This window comes from Antrostomus carolinensis, unplaced genomic scaffold (assembly GCF_000700745.2).
Source record: "Antrostomus carolinensis isolate BGI_N321 unplaced genomic scaffold, ASM70074v2 scaffold9517, whole genome shotgun sequence".
Taxonomy (NCBI): domain Eukaryota; kingdom Metazoa; phylum Chordata; class Aves; order Caprimulgiformes; family Caprimulgidae; genus Antrostomus; species Antrostomus carolinensis.
In genome coordinates this window covers 4,799-29,103 of record NW_010329483.1, presented here as the reverse complement: position 1 = coordinate 29,103, position 24,305 = coordinate 4,799, and the positions used below count along the sequence as shown (strand labels likewise).

The window sequence follows — 24,305 nt, the reverse complement described above, 5'->3', positions numbered from 1 at the left end:
TACAGTGGTGAATGAGTTATCACAGTGATTTCCTGTTCTTGAGCTAGATAAATTGATTTTCCAGTGGTAGAGTGTGGTGACTATTGGTTTTTTAATAATGACCTTTGTATTATTCTAGATACACTTCCAATATGCCTTTTTTAAAACTTCACTGCAGTCTTCAATCACATTGACCTAACTTCAGTAATTTTTTTAGTCTTACTTTCCTATTGCAAATATGAAATATTACTCAAGGTACAATATCTATTTCAGTATCACTTATTTGTGCATTACTGATGAAAATATCTCCTTTCAGTGCCTTCCTTTTAACCCTGTAAAGAGGTTCCCGAGAAGCAACATTGCCTATCATAAGCAATGAGAATTTAAACAAACAAAAATCAGAAGAAATGCAAGTGTCTATAAAACTAGTGGCAATTTGTGCCATAGTAAAGTATCTGCTTAAACTTTAGTCCTTGAATATCTTACCACTTTTCTAACAAATTCATCATGTATTGATTCTTCCACAAACAGCCTGCCAGCTGCAATGCAGTTTTCTCCTTTGTTGAAATATACAGCTCCCATACCCTAATCAGGAGAAAAACAAGTTAATATTTATATCCATCCTTTTGTTCAGTCTCCCTGTCATTCTGCTCCCTTGGTTTGCATCCTGTGTTTATGACCCTCAACAAGTAATGCTTTATGTAAAGGGACATCATCAATGTAAGAAGCAGACTATAATCTTCTAACTGGCAAACACACTTCCATGGAGACAAATGTCTCAGGATGAACCCATTAGCACTGCTCTTTCCGTATCACGGAATCACAGAATGGTTGAGGTTGGAAGGGACCTCTGAAGGTCATCTAGTCCAACAATCCTGCTCAAGCAGGGACTCCTACAGCACACGAACCAGGATTTTGTCCAGACGGTTTTTTAATATCTCCAGGGAGGGAGATTCCACAGCCTCTCTGGGCAGCCTGTTCCAGTGCTCAGTCACCCTCACAGTAAAGAAGTTCTTCCTTATGTTCAGGTGGACTTATTTCCATCAGTCTTCCACAGAAACACTGGCTGCAGCATCACAGAGAAGAGGGCTGGCAGCACAACCAGTGCATATAAAACTGCTAATCCACTGAGCAATACTGCTTGTGTCTAAAGTCATATGTAACTGAGTGAACATTACCTAACTCTAACCTGCAGAGAACCTCCTATTTCAAGAGTGTGCATTCAGACCCCATGCAGTTTGTTCCTTTTCATTTACCAAGAACTGATACCTGCCAATTTTTTTACAGGGGGCAGGGAGGTGGGGGAAGGAAGAGCATGACAAATAAAATTCCTAAAAAGTGTTTTTCTGGCAGCTGCAAAGGTCTAGGGACCTGGCATTAGTAGGCATGACCAGCATTATGTACTAGTGTCAAGTGTATGGCAAAAAAGCATTGTTTCACAATCATATAAAACCATCAATGCCAGGTATAGCTCAGGCCAACCTCTGCATCACCCTCTCTCACTTCCACAGCTGAGAAGAGCGGTGGGGCCAAGCAGTGTGCTGACTGCAAAGTTTCAGCTTTTATTATTTTCCATATAAACTTCACTGCGCAGCCACTCAGACTCTTTTCCTGCCAAAAGAAACTCCAAAAATGGAGAAACTGTATACTAGTTTCATCCTGGTAGCAGTACCTGCTTGTACTGGTTTAGAGAATTCACAGAATTAGCACTTGGTAAGACCTTTGTTTGCTTGTTAGTGAGCAAACTGCATCTGCTGTCATTTTGATGAATCAGATTACCTGAGCAGGAAATAAGATCCCTAAATCCACTGAATTCTTATTTGCACATCTTATTTATGAACTTTAAACACATTATGGCTGGTTGGGAAGGTGGATTACAGTGTGTGATGGTGAATTAAGAAGAACTATATAGCAATAGGGAACTCAATGTATATATTGAACTCACTTTCAGGCTTTTATTTTTTAAGTACTTTTTCTGAGTATCAGATTTTGACAAATCAATTTTAACATGTTAACTTTGCTAGTGAAAATACTTTCCAGCTATATTTCTTTGTTTTGATGTATTTTCTAGTATACATTTCTTGTAGTACTAATCCTTACCTTTTTGGTGCAGCATGAACAATTTAGTTGTGCTGGCATAAAAAAACATTCTGTAGAAAAAGAGTCTGTTTTCTAACAGATTGCATGATTTTTCATGCAAGGGGTCCCTACTGCAGTTTTTGGCAAGTCAAGAAGAATATGCAGTACTGTGAGGATATATCACAAAGGCTTTGAATATATTTTACTTTGAAGTTACATTACCATTTTTACGGCTCTGTCAAGTTCACAGTCACTGAATATGATCAATGGTGATTTGCCACCAAGTTCAAGAGAAACTTTCTTCAGATTAGTGGCTGCACTGTAAAAAATAGAAATAAACATATAAAACCAACTTTTAAATAGCTTATTTCATTCTTTTCTTCGAATCATATCTAGTGAAAATGTATAAACCTCTATTTTCCAATAGTCAGTAGAATTCTACATAAATGTAAACAACGATACGTAGTTATGCTTTTGTATTACTGCTACTTGCACAATATAGCTAATAAGATACTTCAGAACTAGATTAAGCAGTGTTTATTTATGAAACTTTTTCTGAGAGTACCTCTTCATGATCTGTTTACCAATTGGTGTTGAACCAGTGAATCCAACTTTGCGGACATCTGGGTGTTCAGACAGGTGCTGTCCCACTAATCCGCCTATTGAGGTGAGGAAAACAGCTTAACTGGACAGTACACAGGCAATTTGTATTACTCCAGCAGCAGCACTGTTACACACAGAGAGCTAACAATATGTCAGTCAAGTACAATATCACATCCTTATTTGTATTTACAGCTTTATTCATATGACTATGAAAAATCTCATATTAGTTAACTTGGATCACACTGATGTCTCCAAATTCCTCTGTCTGGACTAAAGAACTTCCTTCAATATTCCACTGTAGGTGGAATAATCTCATTTATAACAGAGCCTGTCCCATACAGTTAATATGTCAATTTCCTTCCTTAGGGGGAAGAGGAAAATGGCAACATCAGGTAACATGGTGTGGACCATGACTTACTTACAGTGACCAATACACACCTTACCAGCTTGCTTTAGGTCTCACAATCACATTTAAATACTTCCAAGTGATTATAAGATCAGGAGAAAAAATGAAGTTTTATAATCAAGTGAAATGTGTTTCTCTGTAACACATTATTTTTCAGAGTGTTCATGTTACTAGTGTGAACTTGTAAAGGGTGTAGGCTGACAGCTCTTACCACTAGCTAGAGCCAGGTGACATACAGATTTTTCCAGTTCTGTTCTGGAAATATGTGAAATCACCAATGATTAGTTGAAGTTTTACCTGAACCAGGCAGAATATTTATAACGCCCTTAGGAAATCCAGCTTTAACTGAGAGTTCTGCAAACTTCAAGGAAGTCAGAGGTGTGACCTAAGTAGAAACATTTAGATTAGGTCTCTTATTTTGATACATGATAGTATGTTTTACATTCAATACATCTTAATTTTGCTACAATATTCATCTTCTTACTCACAATATTGATAAATTAAGTGTGATGGCTTTTTGCAGAAAATAATTAATTCTTGAAAATGAGAGTAACATCAGAGCAGAATTGAAGACAATCAGTGCCTTTGTATCAGCATGTCAATTTGTATTAATATACATGCATCTTAAAACATACGACACCGTCAACCTATGGGTACATATGACAGGTCAACCTATGGGTGAAATCCACTAGATTGCCTGAATTATTTTGCCTGAACAAACAGTGAAGGACCTGAGCCGTCTGTACATTCCTTTTTGGTTTTACCTGAGCTGGCTTGAGTACGAGTGTGTTGCCTGCAGCCAAGCATGCTGCGCTCTTCCATGCTAGCATCATCAGTGGGTAATTCCAGGGGATAATAATTGCACACACACTTAAGGTAGGAAAAACAGGGAAAGATTACATTTTTGATGGCAGCTTTTGAATGGCTTTTCTGTACGTCAAGGCTGTAACTAAAAAGAAAAAAGTGATAGTTACCCTATTGGCTCTTTCTTGGTGAATGTTAGATTACGGTTTGGCCGGGCCTGGTTAATTGGAATTGTAGCACCCTAAAAGACAGAAGGAGGGACAAATCTTGGTACTGTTTAATCATTTTTATTACAAATATACTTGCCATATAGATACGTTTCAGAAAGCCATAGAATAGGCTTAAAATTTAGAAGCATTTTTGCATCAAAGGCACAGGGATGCTTCTACTGTATGCTTTCCTACTATGGATACTGTGATCAACTCCTGATTTTTAGTTGGATGAAATAAAAGCACAGATAACAAAAGTATGGAAAAACATAAATTGAGGGTCTGATGGACAAAAAAATTTTGAATGATATTATTGATTGTGGATATTAAAAGATACTTGAGGAAATGCTATTGAACCTGTGCCATGTGCATCAAGCAAACTCACCAGCCTTGGCCAGAATGTAACATAGCACAAGAGTCTCTGCACTTACCAGCATGATGACCACAATGACATTCTGCTCCATAAATAATCAAGAGCTGAGTAAATATGTACATCCCTGTAACACCTCTAATGATTTCTGAGATATTTAGAGTCACATTCTAGATCCATATTCTCCAATTGGAGGCAGACTGTTCTTCTGTGTTGCCAGTGAGACCCACTTTAGGTAAAATTCTAATTTTTCTTTATTTTTTGAATCCTTGATTACCTTTGGTAACACTGCTTTTTGGCACTGTGTCAGGGGGAAAAAAAAGGGGTAAAGAAGCACTGTCATTTATTATTTCCTTTATATATTCACTTGCCTGAATTTTGTCACACCATCCAGCAAAGTATCTGAATGTTTGCACAGACATTCCAACATGGGTCTTCAAAGCTAAAGTGTAGACAGCTCCTGAGTCGATAGACTCTATTGTTGCTAACTCTTCTTGATGTTCTTCCATCAGGTCTGCAAGTCTTTAATAAAACATTACAAATCCACATCAAAGAGAAGTGACATCTAACCACTGACAGCCTAAAATTATATTTGGTATGGCAAAAAAACATAATTAAAAGAGCATTCTCACAGAATTTGGAGGTGGAGCACTGCAGCCACGGCTCATTAATATCAGTAACAACTTGAACAATTGCCTGTTGAAGTCTGCAAATGTCTGCACATTGGCTGTACGAAGACATGAACTGTGAAAACTTACCTGATTGTTCAATTATGGTTTTGCACAAAAAAAGTAATTACTCTTTTTCTGTTGTACTCCAAGGAACCAATTATAGAAAATCAGACCAGTAAGTCAGAAAGCAAATACACAATACCACAAGAAATGTCAAGTAATCAAATGTACCAAGAAGGAATACTCAAGATCCTAGTTTCATGTGATTTTAAGAGTTTAACCAAGTGCATTTTAGATCCTGTAAAAAGTATTCAAAACCGAGTCTGAAACTTATTTTTCTGTTATGTAAAGTCTGCCCATTTAAAACATTTGCAGAGATGGGAAAATGCTCTTTAGTACCTGTTTTAACTGCATTTTGGAGACTCAGCTACAGGTCAGGGCACCAGCAGTAGTGTGCACAAAAATGGATACGGCACGTCAGGGACAAAGGAAAAGGTTCAATTTAATGCATGCCTAATATCTTCTATTAATTATTCCTTAAGACAAAGTAGCAGAGCTAGGGGCTGTAATGTAATGGTACAAACATTCTCTTTGGTTCAGCACTCAAAATCTCTAGTTTGAACAGAAGCCAGAGTAGAAAGGGGCCTTGTTTGAATTAAGGTGAACCAGAGCCTTCATTCATACTGGGAATGGTTTGCAACATAAACACTCTGGTATAGCTATTCTAGAGAGCCAGTCACCTAAGCAGAGAAGAGTTTAATACATGAATAATCTATGCAGTGTAGGGGAGTAACATTTTCCATATGCCTAACACAGTTATGCTTGCAAATCTTGGCAAATGTAAAACACAGAGCAGTAGTTCTAAGACCTTAAAAGTTTCTCTTTGGGGCAGAGTTAACTTGGGCTCTCAAGCACTCTACATTCCTAATACAAATTACACCCAAGTTCGTTCACGCTTTGAATCTGTGCACACTTGTGAAAAATTTAAGTGACTGACTGTATTTAATTTTAATATGAGTTCTGACTAGCCTGTTTTCTGTTGTGATGACTACTCAAGTTTTTTACAGTCCTCCAGGCCTTTTCCCAAGGCTTGGTCACATAATCTATGAGATAAGCAGAGTTTTCAGTTTTGCTTTCATTGTCTTTTGATAAAATGCCTGCAATGACTTGTAAAATGTAGCATTTTTTAGTACTTTTAAATTTCTAATTATATCTACTTGGTCCATAAGAATACGGTAAAAGAGGGGAGGGGAATTTACATCCAAGCATTCAATAAAGTAAGAAGTCTTACAGCTCTGTTCATGTGATAACAAATGATCTGCTGCATACACTACAGCAGGACACAGACACTTGTATCCCAAGTGCAGCATCCCATTTCTCCATGCTCCTCTTCCTTGGCTGCCAGAGCACAGACATGCAAAGGATTCCCTACTCCTTACTGTCTTGCTAGGCTTAACCCTTATGAGGACAGGGTCATCATCTAGTTGCATATTCCAAACGTCTGGATCCTATTGATCTTCAGTTTCCAAATCCTCACAGATGTTATGCAGAGAGCAGTGACACACCCCTGCACCCAGCCAAACTAAGAGACTGTTATTTTGCCTTGCCATCCAAATGCATAGCCTGCTACTATCCTACAGCTGCTTGCCATGCAACTGATCCTTCTTCTGCTGTGTATTCTGATGTCCAGGGCTAGCCTCCTGCCACAGCACAATGAAGGCTTAACATAGCAGTGGGTATGGGCACACTACTGAAGATTACGTTTTTTGAAAGTGAAAAAAATTCCTTCTCTTCTCTATAGATAAACATACAGTCCCCTCAGCACAACTGGCTTGGCCAGAACATCCAATAGTAATATTGATAATCCAGCAGACTCCACCCTGCAGAAGAAAGGTGTTTGATACACAGGATCTACTCCTTCATGGGTTCCTTCAGGCAGGGAGTTTCAGGTCTATTCAAGATCCTAACTTCCTTAAAGCCAGCTGCTATGTCAAGCCCAGTAACTAGTAGCTTTCCACATACTGAATAGGAACAGAATTTGCCTAGTACATCTCCTCTGGGCTGACAACTGATTTGCTGTCATGACATTAGCTAAATGTTAACCTGGGCCATCCAGGAGTAGCAACCTGCTTCTTTACTTATCTCTACTTTACTTAATCATTTGCTTGTCCTAGAACTGAAAAAGCAATGAAAGCTCTTCATATAGCTCCACAAAAGAAGCTTTCTTTACAGGGAAGCTCTGGAGCTTCTAGTCATCCCAGGTTTTCAAGACTCTTCTATCTGTGCTTGCTGTTAGGCACCAGAAGCACCATAGGGCATAAGGACAATGCACAGTAATTGGTTCATTAGCTGCCTCCAGTATCACTCTCGCAGTATCTAGCTAGCATGATCATCTTTCCAAGATCACCTCTTGCCCTTCAAGGATGAAAACCCACCATTAAAATATCATTCACTCAGCAAAAACTCTGTTTATCTTCTGAAACAACAGCACAGCCAAAATGAGAACCAGGCATTACCTAGGGTTGACACAGTGAAACAGATCCAAATGAGAGCTGGAAGTGTCTCAGATATATGTGGGATTCAGCTTAGAGTGTTTCTGCACAGGACAATTCTTCCACAAGAGACCATAACACATCTCCTAGAGTGGGTCTTTAGCCAGGTGAGAAGTATGCTGCATCATGATCCTGAAAAACCTAGCATCAGTTACAGTCTATTTCAAAAACAGTGGCAATGTGGCTGTATGTTTAGTGTATAGAATGCAGATGCAGGCAGGCTTAGCAAGGTCAAAAGTCTCTGCCTACCTAACCTAGGTAGACTCTCTCTTTAAAACTCAGCATTATTTATCCAGAAGGATTTGGGCTTTACAAGGCAAATCCTTGCAAAACCCCCCCATATAGATTAAGTGAAGATGTCAAGTATTTAAAAGATGTTTTCCTCAAATTCTTTGTTTCCATTAATAAATAAAATGGTGGCAGTGAGATATCACGAGATTCTTCTCTGCCACAAGAAAGGTTATCCTGCTAAAATCTGAGGCTGGTACAATGAAGTAAATTAGGGGATGAAAAACCAGCTAGTCTGGTTCCTCTGACAGTGGGATTATGAATATCCACCATATTCAGAAAACGTATGCAACAGTTCTTCAGAGGAACAAAACAATAAGATTTAAGAAAAAGAAAGAAACACAAGTTGCCTTTCACATACCTGTACATGAGTTGCCCTCTTTCCATTGCATTCATTTTTCCCCATTCACCATTTTCAAATGCCTCCTTTGCTGCTGTCACTGCCTTGGCAACATCAGCCAATGAAGCAGAAGATACACTGGCTATTACCTGTCCAAAGGTAGCATTGAGTTAGTTCAAACTGAAAGGCTGGGATGCAGAGTGTTACGCCTTCCTCCTAAACTTCTTATCTGGGTATAAGGAAATACTCAATGTCCTCAGCCCCAGCAACTGGCATGGGTGAGTCAGGCTGCAAAGTTCAGACACAACTGAGGTGGCAGAATTTGGAGGACACTGCAGGGACTAAAGATTCCTGGATCTTTCTTCTTCTTCACAGCAAGGTGCACTGTCCCACTGGATTTTACCCTCTATTTCCAGATGTAAAATCAATGAGATATTAGAAAAAATGCAAGTCTTTATATGTGGTATTATGATCCAATATCTAAACATGCTAAAATGACTCCTGCATATTCCATTTCTTAGGAATGGAGCTTCTGTTACCATAAACCACCATATACACACAGTATTTTATGATGATTATGTTCTATAAATACACACATTGTAAATCATAATACAGAATTGTTATTACTTTTATTTGATTCTGTAATGAGTTTCAGGAAAAGTACCAGAGTGTAACTTCTGATGACAGTGAAATTTGTGGCATTGATTTCAGCAGAATTTATTTACTCCAGAATTAAATGGCAATTACATGGATATAAGAATCACTTCTCTTATTTATAATTCTCTTAATTATAATAATTTATAATTTATAATATAGTTATGGGTTGCTCAACCACAATTCAGTAGTTCAGGACTGAAGTGCAACTGTACGTATTTTCCTATTGAAAAATAATTTACTTACTGGGAATTTAAAGGGACATTTTAAAGTCACACTTGCCCTAAGACATCAGATTTGTAAAAAAAGTAAAATAAAAACTGAAGTTGATGACTGACAGGAAATATTCTAAAATAAATTCTTCTTTAGCAGCTAGACCAGCAATTTTTGTTTGCAAAGCTAAACAAGAATGAAATCAAAGTAAAACATACAGCTAGGTATAGAAGCTGATGTACTAGGTAAAGTGGAAGAAGATTATTTTTGCTGTGCATCTTGACTGAAATGAAAAAACTGTAGAATATACAAACTGAGAAGTAAATTGAAACTTCAGATTATTTCCAGAGGTGGTTTATTGTGTACTTTATGGTTTTGAAATTAGCAATATTCAGTTAATGGTTTAGATTTTTTTAATAGGCACATAAATTGAAATAAACTGGTATTGATCATATTTAGAAATTACTTACTGATCCATCTGCTGGATTTATGGTGTCATATGTTTTTCCACCATCAGCATTTATAAATTGTCCATTTATGAAACACTGGTACGGCATATTCACAGTCATGTTGTTCACATTTTTTGAAACCTAAGAGTGAAATATACAACAAATTAATTTAAATTTTTAATAACTGAGATTTTAAGGTTACCTAACAATCTTTTGATATCTGCAGCCAATATCCAGATGCATTTTAGGATGTATATGTGGCTGTTACAAATGAGTAAAATGAAATGGAAATCATATTCTCCTTGAACACCAGTGACCATACTCTGAGATAGTTAAGCAGATTTCTGGGTTTTTTTAATCATTGGATTTCTATGTTCAAACTAGTACTGAACCCTGGTTAAGGCTGGTCTTAGTGGACTTCATTAAATGCATAATTCTCAAATTTGAGAAATCCTGACTTGCTTAATGACTTAAAAGACCCCAGAATCCTCTTTCACACAAATTTTTCTAACAGATTTTTAGGAGAAAAATCTAGCACTATTTGCCTAAGGAAAGCAGAAGGTCTAGAACCATTCTGACTAAAGCACACTGGCAGGACAGTGCAGGGGAGAGGGAGGAATATCTGCCTGTGTGCAAGCTACTCTACTGCATGTTCTTGATCTCCTGGTTTCTGGTACACAGTAAGTTAAATCAATATACAAGTTCCTTCCAAAATGCAAATATACAAAAGTTGCAAAAAAAAAGTCACAAGGAAGAGTTTGTATGACCAAATATTTGTTTCTGCATCAAGCAGTCTAATGCATTGTCCACTCTCCCATCAAAACCAAGAAAGACTAAGCCATAAAGGCAAAATAAAAGGTCTTACATAATCAATAACTAACTCTTCTTCTTTGTCTTCTCCTCTGAATTTTCTGACAGCCATTTGAATAAAGTCTGCAAACTTAGTGGCCATATACACATCTTCATTCTGTAGTTGAAGTCCACTATATTTCTGTTTGATTTCTTCCAGCATTCTAAAGATTTTGAAGAAAGAATCAGTTTAATTACAAATTAAATAATTCTTCAGATAATTGAATCATTAAAAGGTCAAAAGGGATCAAAACTGGGCACCAGTTTTTATGCATGTGAATATGTGTGTGTGTGTGTTTCTCTGACTGGCACAGAAGTTGTACATTTTAGTGAAATCTGTTGGTTTAATTGGGGGTGTTACGGAAAAGAAAATGTCAGTTCTGGAATACTCTTAGGTAAACTTCTGGAAATAAATGACAAACAGAATATATTGATTGATAAAACAGTATATAAGACTACTCTAACCAACACATGGAGGATGTTCAGAGCTCTATGAGACTGGTAAGTAATAAGGACAATAATCAGTTTGGTTTAAAAAATCTGACATGCTGGTTTTCTATCGTGGCCCAGAGTATCCGGGTTGCAAAAAAGAAGGTAACTGAGGTGACCCCACACAGGATGAACTCAGTGCATTTGTAAGCATGGGCTCCATTCTTTCTGTGAAAGGCTCCTCTCTCTCTGGGGAGTTCTTTGCTCAGCTTCCCAATCAGCTCCCTGGTCTTGAGATCCCTGCCACTGCATGCAGACAAGTTTGAGCACCACCATGGTCCCCCATGTGCTGATGTTCCTGAAGCTAAGGGGAAATTTGCTTGAATAGAAAGAGCAGATTTACATCAATATCTCCTAATTTTGGGAGCATAACTGTATCACATTTCAAAGGCAGGAAAGGGAATTGTTAGGGTATTGGAAAATATAGGGGGATTTTTTTTTAACACTACTTGATCAACCCTGATTTAAAACCATGATGACAACTTTGTTTCCATTAACTTTAGCTTCAGAATTTTGTTATTTTGAATATTTTTTACCTGACAACATGCATAGAGGATGCTCCAGATTTGAAGAAGTCTGTTGAATCCTCAATTACAGCAACATTGCTCAAAATTCCCTTCCAAATAGCCTAATAATACATAAAAATAATGCATGCAACAATGAATAATCCTCTAATTGCAAGAAGTATTTATCAAACCGTATTTTCTATGGTATCTGTGTCTACAACATGTATTATTTGAAGGATTCTAAAACAGAAAATTATTTTAAGAGAGTCTAGAACTGTCCAGAGACCTGATGTTAGCCAATAAACCCTTCAGCATAACTAGCTTATAAAAATATATTATTTTTTTCCATAATAATTTCACCTAATCAGGCAAGAAACCTGAATGGTACAATGCTAATAATTTCAGGCTCATTTTTTAAAGATCTTTATCCTCCAAATAATAACTTCCCATTGTGTTTGGGAATATGTTGTCAGCAGAGGAAGGACAGCCTGGAGCACTTTGTGACTGGATTGATGGCATTTCTGGCACCTGGGCAGAGTGAAGAAGTAGGTTAAGCTGCATGCTTGACATGGAGATTTCTTCTAACATGAACAGCAAAATAACTGTTAATGTAGTATTTCAATTGATTATAATTAGGTTTCAGAGTTAGCAGGTAGTGTCATGATCTAAAGAGTTTAGATTTATTTTTGTCTCAGTCAGTCAGTAGCTCCAGGCAGCATTTAGATTGCCAGCAAGCAGGTTCAAGGTAATCCTGAAGCAGCAGTTTAAAATATTAGTGCATCAAACTGCCTGACCTGTGCCAGAAGTTATTGACCCTGTAGCAGAGTCAGCAGAAGCGAAGACATCTGCAATTCACTTGCACTGGCACAAAATTTTAATGACAAATGTGGCTTTCGGCTAAGCCCCTGACACTGGCTACAGAAGGATGGATGACATGAGAGCGCAGCAAAGTGTCTCTCTGACTATGAGAACTTTCTGCTTCAGCTGCCCCTCTGCCCATCCCTCTGTCAGCCAGCCCATGTGTGGTGTTGTGGCAGAAGAGAGACGGCGCACACAGGTACAGGGAGAAAACTGCTGCTCTTCTCTTTCAGACTGCTGTTCTAAGACTGCCTGCAGCTTGTCCAACAGGACCACTCTAAGCACATTCTTGTGAGGAACACCAGAGCACAGAAGGCATTTCAGAACTGCCCAGGTCTGTCAGCGTTGGAAATCACACTGTTGTGAGGTGAAGGTCCATTTGTTTTTTCTCACTGCCACCTTCATCATTCATAGATATTTACCATGACTGATCCTGCAATTACTGTATTTGTATCACTTGTATCTGAAAGAAAACTTTCTAGAGTTATATGTAAGTACTCTAGTCAATTCCCTATTCCACCTGAATTAATGTCAATAACTAAAGATTCAACCCCATACTCTTTTGAGTACATTTTATCAAAAAATAATTTGCATGGCTAAATAAAAGATACGCCTTTCCTATAATAAGAAGTACGTGATGCTTTTGTCTAAAGTAATATCCTACTAAAGCAGTTTATTGATTTACCCTAATATCTTCTGCCATCTTTTTCTCCTCTTCTGTAAGTTCCAGGGCAGTTGTTTCATCAGTAGAAAAGTATTTAGATGCAGGAATCATTTTTCCATCTTCAAACTGCAGATTTCTCACTAGTACCTGAAAAATGAGAGGATATGATTTTGAACTATCTGGGAGGCAATACATCCTTGTGTGAAGAGGTTTTAGGCATTAATATAGTTATTGAAACAGTAAAATAAAAGGCTTGCAGGAAAGCTGCTATGATGCAGGTAATTTAACATAGGCTACTCCTACCTGTCTTTCAGATTCTCTCCTAGGATTAGTACATTTTAATCCATATTGGAAATGAATATGGATTTAGTGAGAAGCAAAACATAAATGTCTTCTCTATAGGATGGTAGAGGATTGATAAACTCAACTGAATTAGCTGTCTGTCATTAGCAGCTGGATTTTATAGCCTGAAAATTCCACACTACTTGCGCTTGAAGCTAAAGTTATTCCCTCCAGGCTCCAGTTTGCCGAGGTGAGCACTTACCATCTTCCCATCATTACCAAAAATGACTAGACCATTCTTGGTTACAAGTCCAGGTCTTGAAGCACCTTTTATTGCCAGCTCTTGTCCAGCAGGCACTGAAGCATCAAGTAATGATGACCCATAAAAAGTAACCACCTAAAAATAAATAAAATTAGAAGTGCATAGATGCTAAACATGCTCTAAAATTCTAATAATGAAAATATACTGTTTTGAAGCTTTAATATAACATAAATAAAATATACGTACCTACATATGGAAAACGTGTTACATGATTTCTGCATCTTTACAACCCAGGACATGTAAAACTTTGCAAGCTGCCTAAACCTGCAAAGCTGCTTAACTGCAATGTGCGTGCTGGAACCAGCACAGACAGGGAAGCAGCTTTTGTCTGTGCATGCCCGGAGTGTTAGACTGACAGAAGCCCGACTGTGACTGGTGGAGTTCTGCTCTGCTCCCAGGCAATGCTGAACACTGCCTCCCTCTTGGGCTCTTCTGTCCTTTCTGGGCTCTCAAATCAGCAACAGTTCCTGGACATTAGGGCGGAACCAGGCTTTTGGAGCAGCCTACCAGCAGATGGCTAATACTAAAGTAACAAAATCTGGACATTACAGCCAGGAAAGATAATATGATTTAAAAAATATTTTATCAACGTACTATGTGGATCAAACATATAGTATTTTTAATACATTGAAAGGAAGTAGTTGGGTTTGGATAAAATGAGATATATTTCTTCCTGCAAATGATCTAGGCTTAAATCTCTTTAAAATAAAATCTTCTTTGTTATTTCAGTAGCTCAGAGTGTTTCATTTTGCTGTTAATACTGTGATGTAGCCCACTGCACAGCATGGGCTGCAGTATACTGTAATGCATGCCTGCTTCCCAAAATGACTGGCACAGCCTGGTTCTACCCTTCTTACTTATTGCTTTGTACCATGACAATTTTTTTTCAGATATTGCTCTTATCTTTCTTTGAAATAAATGGATCTATCATTAAAAAAATATTAAGTACTCTGTTCTGTACATTTGTTTAGGTGCCTGTTCTAGATATATACAAAACATAGTGATCAAATGAGAGCTACTCCAATGTAACTCTCCTTTGTATTCCCCTGGATGTAGACACCTTTAGTTTTATAATAAAAAAGGTTAAAAAAGGGTATCGAAAATAATAATATTCTTCTAGTTTTCAGAGCATACCTGACCATCTATTGTTGCCCATGCTCCAGGCACTTTATCATGCCCTCGAATCCAATTGTGCAAAGCTGCTGCAGGTTGGTCCCAGGAGATCTAGGAAATCAGGACATGCCAGCTAATTTTTTTCTGTTTAGGTACAAATCAAGTCAGTAATGTTTTCCTATATAAGAATTAAAAATTCTCTCTCCTTCTCTTTCAACCATTCATTTATTTAAGAACGTGGAAAGGGTCTGATCTAAAAAAGGAAGACCAGTGATCTCCAGATGGCTAATCATCAAAGACCTATCAACTGAGATGCTCTTAGCACTTCTGTATTCTGTGCAGTCTGCATCTTTTCACAGATCCACCTTCTCACACTAGTATAATGAAAATGCAACTCTTGCTACTAGGTATTAATTCATAAATATGTAATATTATGATTAACAAATGTAATAACAAGAGTATAAGTTTAAGTTTAAGTTTAAGTTTAAGTATAAGTATAAGTATAAGTATAAGTATAAGTATAAGTATAAGTATAAGTATAAGTATAAATATAAATAGCAACTTCAGCAGAAGGGTTATCACCTCCTGCTGAAGTTGATCTATTTATTGCTTGGAACCTAAGTTCTTTAACAAATCTAAAAGCTTTTATTAAAATACTTTCTAATAATTTACTAACACTTTATAAACCATATTATAAATGGAATCCCTACTATAACTTGCAACTCCTGCAAGACTTTGAGGAAAAAGGAAATAATGTTTTAGGAATGTCCTGTGTATTTAATATATAGCACCAGTGAAAATGTATTCCTTTATCTTTGCAGTATTGTGAGTGTAGGTATGAAATGAATTAAAGAAAGTATCAGAATAGCTACTAAATAACAGAACTTGAGTATCAAGCATCCTTCTTCATTTAAGTAGAATAAAGAATATTTAGAAGCAAATTATAAGCCAATGAGCATAGGTTTAGAGCAGGAAGATTAAGCTAGTTCACTCCAAGGGAGCTCCTTATATCTTCTATCAAAGAGATGAATAAACTACCCTTATGCAAAGATATTTGTTTCTAAGGTAAGTCAAGAACTGAAATATGATACAAAGCATAACATCCAATATTTCAGGTGTAAAGGACTACATTCACCATGGATTTTTTGTTTTAATTTTTTAATTTTTGCACTGCTCTAGGAAAGGAAGATATAACAGGCAGCATCTGCTATCATTTTATGGTGGTCTTCCACCACAAAGAAGGTGTGGCTAATGCGGTGGGGGGTGCTTATAGAATATAATTCTTATATGGGTGCTTAAAGAATTTTTGGTTTTGATATTTGTTTACTTGACCTATATTTTGTTTTCCTGGTGTGAACGGGAAAGGTGCCAACACTTTCTTTTCCTGACATCAAATCTATTTCTGGTAGAGAATTTTGTATGGACTGTTGGTAATCAAAGAGAGCTATTTCCATTCAATGCTGTATTTAAAGGTATGGTAACATTAAGAATCCACTGAAAGTGCAGCTGCCATCTAGCTGTGTGTAGATGACTCCAAGTAGGACACCAAGTTTCTAAATATATGTAACTGCTGAAAGGGAATAGGAACTTAACCTGGGGCTCCATTACATGCATCACTGGAGTTATCTCAGGAATAAGAGGTGGGGAAACAGCTGAGTTAAAATTCATGTAAACTTGATATCGCTAGTATTGTAATCTGAGTTAATAACAACTTTTCTAGTGATATGCACAAAGCAAAGTGTTATTTAACACTACCTCTGCATTTTCCTTTTTCTGGATCCCTTCATATGTTGCCCCTTCTTTAGGCTGAGGTATACGAGGGGCCTTACCATCAGCAATTAGATGTACAGCTTCCACCTAAGTGAAAAAGTAACAGATTTCATGTTAGCTTCGTTCACCTTTTTTCCTCAGTTGTACTTGAGAACGACAGAAAAAGACTTTCTGCCACAAGGGGAACTGGTTTATTTTTAAAACCTAGGACTTCAAGAATCTAGGGGACCAATGCTGCACTGATTAACATACATATATGCTTAAATTTCTTTGACAAAAGAAATAGCCTCAGAAATTTGATGGGAGTACCTAGTCACCAAATATACAGCAGCTGCCTGAATTCCGCAGGACCAGAATGTGGCTCTGTATGTTTGCATTCAACTCTTTCCTTTTTGTTTCTGCAAAAAGTTATTTCTCTGCATTTAAATGGGAGAGAGAAAAAATTTCTCTAACAATCCATGATGAATATTTTTATGCATTTTCTTGTCTTCATTTTAAAACAACAACAAAAAAGACAAGCATGCAAAATCCAAAGCCAGTCCACCAGGGCTCTGAACTTAAAACACTACCTCCCTTTTTTTTTCAACCTCACCCCTAACTTTCTGTTCTCTCTGAGCCTGTAAAAAATTTCACGTTGTAAAAACATCCAAGAAATCTGTGGAAAGAGCTATATTCCAGGCAAATCCGCCTTCTTGCTCTCTGTGGAAACAGGATATGCTCTGCCCGCTGCCAGCAATAAATACTCTGAGGCCATCTCCTCAGCTGTTGTGAAGCATCACAGCTCCACTGAAGTCTAGGAGTGGCCTGAGCACCACAACCTGTCTTTCTAAATGCATGCATCTTGTCTATATTTCCTTTACTTTCAAACTCCAGCAGATGCTTTTCTTTTCCTCTTAAAATGTTGATATTTATTTCAGCTAAACATACCATAGCCTTTATTCCTTCTGGGAAGAGAAACCGGTTATACAAGTCATCCACAGTATCATTTTGGCCAACATCACATTCTCGCTGCAGAAGTATTGGTCCAGTGTCCAAACCATCATCAGCCCAAAAAATAGTAAATCCTGCTTTCTTATCTCCTTGAATTAAAGTCCTGGACATAAAAAAAAAAAGCCTTACAGTAAATACAGACAGTATGAAAGCAGTCAGGGATATCAACCTGTCTGTTACACATTCATTTGTGTTAAGTAAGATAGAAAAGAAAACCCTAACCATCTTTAATACAAGTTTCATTGCACATTTAATAGCCAGAAACCCACAGTTTTGATACTGTTGATGTGTGGTTTCCACAAAGTGACATAAGAAATACTGCAACAGAATACAGGGTGTCTATCAAACAGTTCATTAAGATAAAGATTTTTAAATTATTATTAGTGGTAAGACACACAGAGCAAAAGGTGTGCCCTAGTTATGACATAATTTGAAAGATGGAAACATCTAGACAGCATATCATCTGGATATAATCCATAGTTTACTGTAATTAGCTAAGCCTCACAATTTATCTGTAGGTCAGGAAGGGAAGTACAACTGGCCCACAGCTGAAAAAGAGTTAAACTCAGAGCGGAAAATGGTGGATATGCAACTGGTTAAGGAAAAGTTATTAAGGGAATTTATATCCAGACGGATTCTCAGCTGCTGTGAACGAACATAACACTGCTTACAATAGCCCTATGCCAATTTACATCAGTTCAGAATCTGTCTGTGAATCTGAAGGGAACTTCAGCCGCTTAGATTTCCAGTTCTCCTTTGGAGCTGCACATGCCTCTGAATGATGTATAATGAAACAGAAGTGTGTTTAAGGCAGCAGCCAGAAATCGAGATAAATATATCCTTCCTACACACTTTTAACCATTTGTCTGCATGCAGACACCAATGCCATTTTCTGTAAGACGTATCTCACATAAATATTCCTTTGGTAGTCCATGTTGTAATGGGATCATCTGAGATCTGGCTTACACACATGAAAATTCACTATTAATTGTAAGCAGTGTAAACTACATTATTAAAAGGAGTAAAGCACCCATTTGTGCAGAATGAGGGACAAACTCAAAAGACAACTGGGGAAATTGACAGGTTCAAAAAAGTGAAAGCTTACAGAAGTTTGTCTAGGCCATATCAGATCCTTCATACATTTAAGCACCATCTTTTGTGTTTTATATTATGTACAAATGCCAAAAGAGCACCCTGGTGAGAACGCATGTGCATGTCCTCTGCATGGACAGGAAATAGAACGTACCATGGGCAAATGTCCCTGATGCTGAATAGGTGATAAGATGGGAACTACTGTGTGCCCCCTCCTCTGGCCACCAGCTTCCTCTGCAGACAGCTGCTGACAACATAGTGGCAGCAGCTGGAAGAGGCTGTAAAGGATGGAGTGAGGAACCCTCAGAGGCCCCGGACCCTTGTTTGTGCCTGGTGCCCTTTTAGCCATGCCTAATTCCCACAGGCTTTCTCAGTCATACTATGGCAGGAAAGGGTCTGATCAGCACCAGGGCTGTAGCCACAGCAGGGGAAGAAGCTGTGATGAGAGCAAGGGGTGTGAGGGTGCAACACAAGAATGGTCAGCCAGGGCCAAATCAAGGCCAAATCCTAGCTAGTTTAAAGGTCTTAGGACAACAGCCTTTACTTGAGAAGGGCAGGAGCTGGTGCTTACAGAAAGAATATGCAAAACAGAGCAAGACTCAGTGATATATCACTCTGTTTCTAGGAACCTTCACCTCAGAAACTTCCTGAAAGAGAGTTTGTATCTACATTGTCCTGTGAAACAGATCTTGATGATATTTTTCACCTCTGTGAAAAAATCCTTCTACAGCTCTCTAGATGTGCAGTTCAACAGTTTAATAATGGACTGCATGGAGTAAAAGTACCTTTTTTTTTAGTCAAATCCTACTAATGATATTTTTCACCTCTGTGAAAAAATCCTTCTACAGCTCTCTAGATGTGCAGTTCAACAGTTTAATCATGGAGTAAAAGTACCTTCTTTTTTAGTAAAATCCTACTACCTGATCTCTTTGCTGACTGACCCCTGACTTTTGATTAAGAATGAGCAATCTTTCCTTATTCACCTTCCCATGGCTCTCATGGCTTAATACACTGCTGGCATATTTTCTGCCCAATGACCTTTTTTCCAGTTTGAAGACTTCTAGATTTCTCTCCCATCTCGTGGAGGATGTTCTATACCTTTGAGAATCTTACTTAGCCTTTTCTGAAGCATTTATAGCTCCTTCATGTTCTAACTGAGATGCAGACAGTATTTAAGATCCTTCCACAGTCACTTTTCTGGGTATCAACAACTAACATATTTTATTGCTGTTTAGGTTTTTTTCCCCCTTATGTACATAACTTTTGAATTTTTAACTCTGAATATGACCACTCATTTTCTTAACCTCACTCTCACTTTATAACATTTGCCCATTTGTGTAGAAACTATATACTTTATTGCACATGGAAATCAGAGTGACCAATCTATAGTTTCCTGGCTTTTCCTCTGAGCCTGTTTAAAACTGGTATTGCTCTTGCTGTTTTCCAATCTCCTGCACCAACACAATCTGAAGGAACAGAAACCTGCAGAACCTTCAGCTGAAAGTCTCCTGGTCCTGAGAAGAGATTCTTATTCATTTATCAGTTTATCTAAATTCTCTTCTACTCACAGTTCAGCTCAAGAGAATTGTTCTGACTTATTCTACACAAAGAAGGGCTGTATGATAATAAAATCTTAAGCTCCTTCATCTTGAATACCAGTACAGATTTCCTACTATTCTGTTCTCTTTTAAAAGATTGGAGTCTACTGTGCTTATTATTGCAGTGTAGTTCTTTCATAGTACCATTTTGAATCTAGCCATGTGCATTGCTGAGGAACACAGTAAGATAAGGTTTTATTCTTGTGGATTCTCTTCTCCCTCCCCTTTCCTTTCCTTCTGTGGAATCTCAGACTCTGCATCAAGCCCTGTTGTAACATTTATCTAATGTTTGTGGGGGACAAGGTAGGAGGGCAGTGTCCTGCCTATGATAACTACAGATTGTTGATTTGCCTATGTGAGTAAATTATATGAATGTATAGATCACATCACTGATCTTCCCAGAATAACAGCTGCATGTGCATTGGAAATCATAATGAATCTTAGGTATGAAGTGCAGCTCACGAACCGAATACTCAGCTGCTTCAGACAAGTTCCTTCAGAGCAGTTGCAAGTCAACAGAACTGTGCCAGTATTTACATGAGTAATGGGTATGGCCCAACATCCCAACAGGACACACATGTAGTTTTGATGAACATAACTCACCAGTTGATTGCAGAAGCTCCTCGGTGGCGTGGTAGAATGGATGGATGGTAAATAATTGAGCCATGTTTTGGACAGTCAATAACATCCATGGGGATGAACTGTGTACAGAATGGAAGGACATTTAGCTCTGCTCCAACTGATTTGTAGGCTGCAACTACTTCCTGGATAGGCTTGCCTTTAGCTCTCCATCTGGGGAACTTAAAAACAGGAGTGCCGTCCTTCTCCGCTGCCAGTGCTGAGAGGCAAGAACAATTTTATTTTTTAATTCACATTTTGCATTAAAAATTCAAACTTGAAATTAGAGAGATCATAGAATTATACAATCATAGAATGATTTGGGTTGGAAGGGGCCTTTCAAGATAATATAGTCCAACCCCCCTGCAGTAAGCAGGGACATCTTCAACTAGATCAGGTTGCTCAGAGCCCCGTCCAAACTGACCTTGAATGTTTCCAGGGATGGGGCACTTACCACCTCTCTGGGCAACCTGTTCCAGTGTTTCACCACTCTCACTGTAAAAAATTTATTCCTTACATTTAGTCTAAATCTACCCTCTTTTAGCTTAAAACCATTACCCCTTGTCCTATCACTACAGGTCCTGCTAAAAAGTCTGTCCCCATCTTTCTTATAGGACCCCTTCAAGTATTGAAAGGCTGCACTAAGGTCTCCCTGGAGCCTTCTCTTCTCCAGGCTGGACAACTCCAACTTTCTCAGCCTTTCTTCACGGGAGAGATATCCCATCCCTCTGATCATTTTTGTGGCACTCCTCTGAATCTGCTCCAACAGATCCATGTCTAATGCATGACAACTCAAGCAGGTCATCAAGTGTATGATTACAGAGTGCCCTCTGTACTGCTCTGTATATTGTTCAAAAACCTTTGTGCTTGGATGTATTTTATTAATTCTGTCTTTGATTTTCATTCTTACACCTTATGTCATTCTCAAGTTTAAGTTCACTCATGACTTGGCTAATAAGTAACAGTGAAAGCAGAAAAGAATTGTGAAAGCTATTGACTATTTAACAGTGAAACTTCATTTCTTCTCCAGTCATTACATTTGCCTGCAAGAAGTTTGTTTTAGCAGAACTTAATTTTCTACTTCAGCAATTTGTATGTGAATATGACTACGCACAACTAAGATTCACTCAAGTCAGCAGCATTTTGCCATGTGGTGCAAATAATTACAGATGCTAGAGGCCTTCAGTCATTTCTTCAATGTTCTGTTTACTGATGCCTTCTGGATATGCCTCCATTTATCTGTGAGACACTTAGCTACACCCAAAATTAGGCTCAAAGGTAAGAAAAAACAACTGTACTAATTGCAGAGAGAATTTTTAGGTGTTTGATAAATTCTATTGCATAACTGCTTAGTAACTCATCACAGAGAGTAAGATAGAGTCAAACCCTACAGCTGTTGAGTTGTATGCGTAATAGGAAGAAAAGGGAAAACAAGAAGAGATATGGAAAGTTTACCTTTTTTAGTTTGTATTTCTAAACACATTTTTGTACTTTCTCTTTTTCACTTCTGAAATTGGATATTTAGCTTGATCTGAAGTATCTTTAGCCTACTAACCTAGGTCTTAACTAAATACTTAAATCATTCAATGAACCTTAGTGTGTACTGAAATTGCTTTTAGAAATAAACATTGTAGCTGTCTGAGGATATAGAAACATTAGCAAATTTCACTTGAGACTTAAGCGGTTTGAGTAATCTGGAAGTAAAAAACATCAAAGTATTTAGTAATTTTTATTTTTATCTTTTTTCCAGTGGGAAAGCAATAAACTAATTCCGTGGTTTAGTTAAAATAAATATATGATTGAAATCAGTGGAAGATTCGCTTAGTTACATCTCCTAGTGTAATAACTGTGCACTAGTTTATATGATGTAACCAAGTGTTATGGTGTACTCTCAGAGCTGGATAGTCAAGTTGGCTTTTCTAAACTAATAGTTCCCTCCTCCAACTCTTTCAAAGTGTGATAAAATCTTTTAATGAGGTAGAGTCACAGAATACAATAAACTTGAGAACTATATGCTACTTTGGGAGTGCCATAGCCCAGGTAAGCAAAATTTATGTTTGAATCTTCTCTCATAAGAGTTCTGTAAATACATGTCAGGACCCATCCAAAAGAAAAAAAAAAAAAAAAAAAAAAAAAAAGGGGGGGGCTTAAAACAGCTCATGGAATGTAGTGTTAATTTCTCATTATCCATAAAGCTATATTCCATTCTGGCACTTCCATTTGCTAATCATATTAACTAACTATTTTTATGCCACTGGGGGTGGGGAGGGGAAGTTACAATTCAGATGATTCCAAAGTAGCTTCTATGTCATGCTGAGTTCTGTTGTATGAGTACAATTCTGAATACTTGTCATGCAACAACTCTTTCTTCAGAAAGCCTAGAAAATCTTTACGCATCTTGTCAATGACAAAAGGGACAGCAAAGCCTCCTCTAGTCTTTTCAATGGGTTTTCCTTTGTCCAACTGGAACAGAAATAGGCTCTGCAAGTACACTGCTGCATGCAAGCCTGGCAGAAAGGGCAGAAAGCCAGGGATAAAGTGTCTTGGCTTCATGCTTTGAGTATCCCAGACAGCACAGTGAAACAGGTGACAGACATTTGTGCTCAAGTACAGACTCAGCGGCTATTCCCTTTAAGATATAGATCTAGTTCAGGATGATTACTTCTAGGCATTCAAATAAGGTACCGAGACTAATTTATTTTTTAAATATCCTACTGTATGGCCCTGTATGGTTAGAAACAACTTCTAAATACTGAATAATTAACAAAGTTAAACCAGTTCTGGGACTTGTGCTTGTTGAAGTATAGCTCTTTTGCTGAATCCAGTGTAATAAAGGCAATATATGCAAGTCATTCCCATATAGATATCACCTTCTCACAAAAACACAATTTTATTATGTATGCCTGTAATTTTAACATTTGGATTAAGGTTACACTTACCCAAAGGATCAGCTTGTCCATTCTTGTCAGGAACTGTGAATACTCCCACGACTTTATGACCCTCTTTTCTCAGCTTGTTATAAACTTCTTGTCCAAAAATACTTTGACCTATGAGGGCTAGCTTTAGCTTATGTTGAAAAGCCTGGTAAAAAGAATTAAAACAAGCAATGTTCTAGGATGCAAAGAAAATATCTTGCCGCTTATATTTCTCTCTTGCTCCTTTTTGATCAATGTTCAATAGTCTTTCTACCCCAATCACCTTAGAAGGAATAATTATAAGCAATTTTTTGAGATTAATGACAGGCAATGTACAATTCAGAGAGAACATATTTAACCTAAAAATATCATCTGATAGTGTCACTTATGTTTATATTGATTTCCCAGTATTTTCATTAGACAGAACCCACTGCTTGTTACAAGAAAGTGAAGTGAAAATATTTTTTTTGAAACAGATACATAAACCACCTTTTCTGGGCATAACTTAGGTGCCTGGAACATGCTCTCTAAATATTTATAATTAAATGGTGGCATATTATTTGTGGCTAATATGTATAGGCTAAAGAAGACAAGCTTGTGTTGTTCCTGCCAAGTTAAAGGT

The 24,305-nt window shown here is 37.6% G+C and overlaps 1 protein-coding gene across 1 annotated transcript in view; it reads right to left on the bottom strand.

Moving 5' to 3' along the window:
* Window positions 1–23,849, bottom strand: part of LOC104528538 (mitochondrial 10-formyltetrahydrofolate dehydrogenase) — a gene marked incomplete at its 5' end in the record, with an annotated part of 28,318 nt that extends 4,469 nt beyond the window's left edge. Inside the window, 18 exons of the mRNA XM_010172576.1 lie at window positions 466–564; window positions 2,281–2,377; window positions 2,624–2,717; window positions 3,365–3,452; window positions 3,832–3,937; window positions 4,042–4,112; window positions 4,822–4,972; window positions 8,323–8,450; window positions 9,639–9,758; window positions 10,483–10,630; window positions 11,492–11,583; window positions 13,005–13,130; window positions 13,528–13,662; window positions 14,722–14,811; window positions 16,456–16,557; window positions 17,398–17,563; window positions 20,754–20,988; window positions 23,708–23,849. Coding sequence (XP_010170878.1) covers window positions 466–564; window positions 2,281–2,377; window positions 2,624–2,717; window positions 3,365–3,452; window positions 3,832–3,937; window positions 4,042–4,112; window positions 4,822–4,972; window positions 8,323–8,450; window positions 9,639–9,758; window positions 10,483–10,630; window positions 11,492–11,583; window positions 13,005–13,130; window positions 13,528–13,662; window positions 14,722–14,811; window positions 16,456–16,557; window positions 17,398–17,563; window positions 20,754–20,988; window positions 23,708–23,849 — 2,190 coding nt within the window. The remainder of the gene's footprint in view (window positions 1–465; window positions 565–2,280; window positions 2,378–2,623; window positions 2,718–3,364; window positions 3,453–3,831; window positions 3,938–4,041; window positions 4,113–4,821; window positions 4,973–8,322; window positions 8,451–9,638; window positions 9,759–10,482; window positions 10,631–11,491; window positions 11,584–13,004; window positions 13,131–13,527; window positions 13,663–14,721; window positions 14,812–16,455; window positions 16,558–17,397; window positions 17,564–20,753; window positions 20,989–23,707) is intronic.
* Between the last annotated feature and the right edge of the window lie 456 nt (window positions 23,850–24,305).